Source organism: Myotis brandtii, unplaced genomic scaffold, assembly GCF_000412655.1.
Source record: "Myotis brandtii unplaced genomic scaffold, ASM41265v1 scaffold504, whole genome shotgun sequence".
Taxonomy (NCBI): domain Eukaryota; kingdom Metazoa; phylum Chordata; class Mammalia; order Chiroptera; family Vespertilionidae; genus Myotis; species Myotis brandtii.
Genome location: NW_005369217.1, coordinates 2025761 through 2032328, shown reverse-complemented (window position 1 = coordinate 2032328; position 6568 = coordinate 2025761). Strand labels below are relative to the sequence as shown.

At 36.0% G+C, this 6568-nt stretch overlaps 1 protein-coding gene across 1 annotated transcript in view; it reads left to right on the top strand.

Annotated features, from left to right (window-relative positions):
- Positions 1 to 6568, top strand: part of AKAP3 (A kinase (PRKA) anchor protein 3) — a 32214-nt gene that overhangs the window by 9577 nt on the left and 16069 nt on the right. The window contains exon 5 of the mRNA XM_014548351.1: positions 1922 to 2017. Within this exon, the coding sequence (XP_014403837.1) occupies positions 1922 to 2017 (96 nt within the window). The remainder of the gene's footprint in view (positions 1 to 1921; positions 2018 to 6568) is intronic.

Sequence of the window (6568 nt, the reverse complement as noted above, 5' to 3'; positions counted from 1 at the left end):
AACAACAATGGAGCTGTTATCTGTTAAAAGTGTGGGCACAAACAGGTAGTTGGACATTCCCTGAGGGGTCTCAGATTGGAGAGGGTGAAGGCCAGACTGAGGGGCCCCTTCTCCCCCCACCCCACCCCAGTGCACGAATTTCGTGCACCGGGCTACTAGTTGTATTATAAAATACTAGTAGAAAAAAATTGAACAAAACATATAATGTTAAAATAAAGCGCTCCCGGCACTTTTGGCGAAAGACAGGAGGAACGCAATAGTGCTTCCCGGCACTCAAGGGGTTAAACAGTTTTCTGGATGATTCTAATCAGGGTGGAGAACTCATTGCTTACCCAAGGAATCTTATTACAGTGTCAGGAAGAGTAAAAGAAACGGTTTCCCTAGCTCAGTGAACTGAGTCAGTGATTGGGGTGTTAAAACGGGTACAAATCCTGTGGGAGCAAAGAACAAATGCAATTGCACCATGAAAAATTGGATAAGCTCCTGGACTTGATTATTATAGAATTTTAAAGCAGTATATTTGTTAGAATCAAAATATCGATATATATGTATGTTTCACATAGATGTTTGGGGGCATTGGAGTGGAAAAATTGGCCATCTTTTTCTATGTTGCTTATTGACAAATATAGACCTAAGCAACGTTTCTAATAAAAGAAGGGAAATTTCATTGTAGAAGCCTGGCGGTGGAAGTTTGGCATGGAAAAGGGGGAAAGAGAAGCTTCTCGTGCTTTTAGATTATCAGTGGGCATGATAATTAGATCATGATAATTAGCCATGTTCCTGAGGACTATCAAATAAGATGCCGTGAAAAGTGGATGAGAATAAGGCCAAAGGAGTATTTGGAATAAGGGTTATGAAGCTCATTTGTGAGGTAAGGTGATAAAAACAGCAAGGATTAGCAATTCTTTCAAGAAAAATGGTGACAACTGAGAGAGAAATAGTAATAGCTAGAGGGAGGCTTGGGGTGGAAGAAAATGAGTATCGGCTTTCTGGCTTACTTAGAAAAGCAGGTCAATGGTGGTGTCATTACAGAGATTAGGGATTAGAGAAAAGTGTTGGGAGGGTTATGAAAATTAAACATCTGCAAGGTATTACTCCTCCATGGACAAAGGTGATGCATATGACATCTGTCTTCTGGCATTCAGAAGTTTGGCTGAACCAGGGAGTTAGAATTCCTCCAGGATTCTTCGCTAATTGGAGGAGGAAGAGCTACTAGACTTACTGCTAATAAAACTAAGCTGGTGGTCTAGAAATTAATTAAAAATGAACTGTGTGCCCAGCCCATGTGGCTCGGTGGTTGAACATCAACTTATGAATTAGGAGGTCACAGTTCGATTCCTGGTCAGGGCACATGCCTGGGTTTCAGGCTCGATCCCCAGTGAAGGGTGTGCAGGAGACAGCCGATCAATGATTCTCTGTCATCACTGATGTTTCTATCTCTCTCTCTCCCTCTCCCTTCCTCTCTAAAATCAATAAAAATATATGTATTTTTAAATGAACTGTGTATTACTTTTTTTAAAGTTGGTGGGGGCAAGAACAGGCAGGGAAGAGTAAATTAATTCTATTTTATCATGTTGAATTTTGAGTGTTTACTGAAAATCCAGGATGTGGAAGGGCTGTCCAGCAAGCACACCAAAAGCAGGACATGAGCGCTTAGGTTCTTTGATGAACAAATTTGTATTAAGCACCTTTAGTATAGACCAGGCACTGGCATTAGCACAAGAGATACACGTGTTTAAGAAATCTTCCTGCAGTTGAGAGCTGAAGTTATCCAGAGGTAGGTGAGTTTGAAGTAGCTCTTGGCACAGGTCACTATTGAAAGCATTGCTCCTGTTTTCCACACCTCAGCTATTTACCTTATTTCTCCCTACTTTCATATCACTTACCCTTCTGACACCCCCCTTTTTTTTCCTACTTCCAGATGTCTGAGAGGGTTGACTGGTTACAAAGCCAAAATGGGGTGTGCAAAGTTGATGTCTATTCACCTGGGGATAGCCAACCCCAGGACTGGAAAATGGTAAGTTGTCAACCTCCTTACAAACACATACTGGGTTCAGGGTATGTGGAGTGCCATTAAGAGTAACTCTATTGTCTCCACCATCACCATCCACCTCTTATTTTTGAATACTGATTTCTTGGGAAAAAATGAACTTGTTTAGAACAAAAAATTTCCATCTAAAATTTTTGGGAAACATTCCTATAATATGATATTTAGTAGGAGAAATATGCTATATTTAATGAAAATATACGTTACAGCTGTAAAATTTTGTTCGTAGGAAGTATTTTCTGAAATGTAGGCTGCCTCAAAATTGTCAGAACTATAAACTCTCATCTAAGTAATATTGTCATTCTGCCTTCATCATTCAACAAACATTTATTAAATACTTACTTAATATCAGGCACTGTAAGTCAGGGTCGAGTCAGAAGATGGAAACCACACCAGTAATTTCATGTTAAAATACTGTTTATTAGAGGTAGTTAACCAAGTTAACTACTAACGCTGTAAAAGAGGACTCTAGAGTTCTAGCAGTAGCAAATGCAAAAAGCAGCTATCCCTAGGCTGAGAGAGTGAACAAGGAAGACACGGAAAAATTCACAAAAACTCCTCTTTCTCAATCAAGGCTGCTTAAGATCTCTTTGGAGAAAGTGTGATTGTCATGGGATCACACAGCCTGCCTAAGAGATAAAACATTTACATATCTATAAAAGACATTAAGACATATAGATGATATTTATTATAAAGTAAGTGCCAACCAAATCTGCTTCTACCAGATCTTTTATTTACCTCTGTCCTTTCATTTAGAAAAACAAAACAGATGAGTTTTAATATTAAACAAATTAACAGAAATTTCTTCATTTTTCACTGAGAAGCATTCTGGGGAATGCAAAAAAGAACAAAACTATTTCAGTTTTCATAGACATCATTAATTTGGGAAAATAAAAAATAAATGTGAAAATATAAATATAATTTAAAAGCTCTAAATAACTGGCAGATACTAATGATAAGAAATCTATGATAATTTGCCAAATGGATTTTCTGGATAGTAATTGCTATAGCTGTTTAAAGAACAGATAATTTCAAAGTGTGAGGTAGCCAGGGAAACCTTTATAAAATATGCTTAACTGAGCTAGAGATAAAGAAGAATAGAATGGAAGTTTATAGTATGTTGACTTAAAACTAAGCTCCTGCCCTGGCCTAGTGGCTCAGTTGATTGGAGTATTGTTCCATACACTAAAAAGTTGTGGGTTTGATTCCCAGTCAGGGCACATATCTAGACTGTGGGTTCTATCCCGGTCGAGGCGCATATGGGAGGCAACTGAATGTTGTTTCTCTCTGTCTCTCTTTCTCTCCCCCTTCCTTCCTTTCTAAAATCTATAAAAACATGTCCTCAGGTGAGTTTTGAAAAAATAAAACTAAGCTCTTAAAGCAAAAGATGCCAAGGAGAGAAAATTAAACCCCTTGACCCTTTTCATATTCATTGTGAAGACATGAAATTTTTCCCTAGCTTTGATTCAGAAATAATTTGATATCCACCTCCCCTAAAAGAGATGGGTATTTAGTTGTACATTGCACTGATAGAAAAAGAACTGTGATTGGCCTTTCAGTCAGTCACTACGGCTTCATCAAGGACTTTTGCAAAATTCTTCTATTTATTTAACTCTTTATTTAACTCTTTAATGAGGAAATTGATGAAGTGTTATAACCAGTTCAAGTGGAATAATGGACATAGGGTACACACATTTTAGGTTTAAAAAACATAGATAATAAAAACCTATAAACACAGCAAGCCTTGGCCAGTGTAGCTGAATTGGTTGGAGAGTCCTCCCAGGCACCAAAAGATTGCAAGTTCCAGTCAGGGCATATATCTAGGTTGCTGGTTCAATCTACGGTGGGGGCATGGCCAATTGATATTTCTCTCCCTTCCCCTGTCTTTCTCTCTCTCACAAACAGACAAACAAAACCTAAAAACACAGCATGCTAACACAACTCTATACTCTATCATGAAGTTCTATGCTATGCTGTAGGTTTGTTGCTATTTTTTTAATGTTCTGTGAAAGAACTGAAAAGGATAAAAGAATAAATCCCACATCTGCATTAACCAGACTTACCTTTACATGTTAGCTCAATTATGGAAACATGCCTATTTGCAGATAGTGTGCCTATCTGTAGATAAGTAGTCACTATTAAGGGATAATTTTCAAAAAAGAGTGAAATCAAGATTCCCAATCAAATATGAAAATGAATGCATGTTAAAGATTTTATTTAACTCTTTAATGAAAAAATTGATGAAGTGTTATAACCACTTCAAGAACAACAAAATATATATATACATTTATAGGTCAGGAATATTGAAATAAATGCACAAATAGAGGTAAAACTGGCTTCTTCCACAGTGGGAAAGGGAAGTCAGCTGAACTTCCACTGGGCAGAATTTACATGTCTATAGACTACAGAATTATTTTGCATTGCTATCATCTACAGTTTACAGACATGTAAAATAGCTTCCATAGAATCAAAAACAGATTATGTAGAAAGATGTAAACAATGCTTAGTCTATAGACTATGGACTAAGGATAATATATAGTTTTATATTAAAGTACAAGTTTTTTTCCCTACAGTTGCCTTCATTTTAATAAAAATTCTCAAAGTAACTTTGATCACAAAATCAGGATAGTCTCATCAGAATTGGCCTGATTATTTACATAGGTACAGCAACCAGATAGTTTGCTTTGCTGGAAGTTTTCATAAGGAATCTTAGATTGGACTTGTAAAGGCCTTTATTATTTGCTATTCTGTGACTAGAAATTAAGACTAAGAAACCCTACCAGGTTTTACCTGCAGTTCCTAGAAGAACAAGCATGTATGCCATTGGATTTCTTTGACATTATGTTCCTAAATATAATCTCAACCATTTCTATTAATTATAACTTTTTTCTAAGTATTTTCTTTCTTTCTATTTCAAAAGGAAAACTATGGAGGGAGAGGTATATAATTGTGAACTATTACACACCAGCTAATGTACAGACTAGTAGAGCTCATGATACATAAGACAATTTTTACAACCACGCACATTCCTTCTACAACCTATATGGCAAAAATGAACACATTCATTAACAGATCCAAAGTCATATACTTTCTATAGCAATAAAAAACAAGAAACAAAATCATATAAGCTATGCTTAGTTATCAATATTTCCTTCTCTATTTTACTTAGGTATAATCTAAGTAACCCATGAATATCCATTAACTAACTCAATTTAATACCAGTCCAGTGTTTTAAGTTACATAAAAATGTTGGAAATGCCCTGGCCAGTTTGGCTCAGTGGATAGAGCATGGGCCTATGGACTGAAGGGTTCTGGGTTCGATTCCAGTCAAGGGCACATGCCCAGGTAGCAGGGTCAATCCCTAGTAGGGGGTATACAGGAGGCAGCCAATCAATGATTCTCTCTCATCATTGATGAGTCTACCTACCTCTCTCTCCCTCTCCCTTCCTCTCTGAAATCAATAAAAATGTAAAAAAAAAAGTTGGAAATTTATAATCAAGTTGACATATTATAAAACATAAATTGAAATAAGGTTTGTCAGAATAATTATTCAACTGGATTAAATACAAATTTATATTTTTCATCATCTTAAACATTAAGTAGAAGTAATACTAGCTTATTGGGTCTGTGTAATGTACAAATCATATCAAATGATATGATATGAAGATCATATCAAAGTGAAATAAAAATGAACACTAGTATTATTCTTAACACTGATAAATCAGAAAAGACATAACTATTTTTATTCTACTAAAATTATTAAACTAATCTTGCTTGCCTAAGTTAGACGTACCTAACTTATCTAACTTGTAAAGATTTACCCAATTTATGTAAACTTAGGTTCCTAAAATATTTCTGAGTCAGGGTCTATAATAATACTTTATCCAATCAGAATAGAGGTCTTTTAATTTAATAGACTTTATAATCTAACTTATTAATACAATGTGGAGATAGGAAAACATTACTACTTACACTTAATGCTTTTATGAATGACAGACACAGTGATACAAACCTAATAGACAGCTTATAGCATCAGCCAGCCATTAGATTCATGTGTCCAGATTTCAACAAAATATCACAAGACATACAAAGAAATAGGAAAGTATGGTCCATTCAAAGAAAAAAAAATCAACAGGCTCTGTCTCTGAAAAAGCCCTGATATTAGATCTACTAGACAACACTATAACCAACTGTCTTAAAGATACTCAAAGAACTAAAGAAAAGATTTGAAGAAAGTCAAGAAAACCGTATCTGAACAAACAAGAAGTATTAATAAAGAGACAAAACCTACAGATAACCTAAAAGAAATTCTGGAGGTGAAAAGCATAATAATGGAAATGCAAAATTCACTAATAGATTTAAAGGCAGATTTGAGCAGGCATAAGAAAGAATCAGCAGAGACCGAGCAAGATGGCGGCATAGGTAAACACCGGAGACTGCTGCCGCAAACAACCACTTCAAAAATACAACTAAGAGACGGAACGGACATCACCCAGAACCACAGGAAGGCTGGCTGAGGAG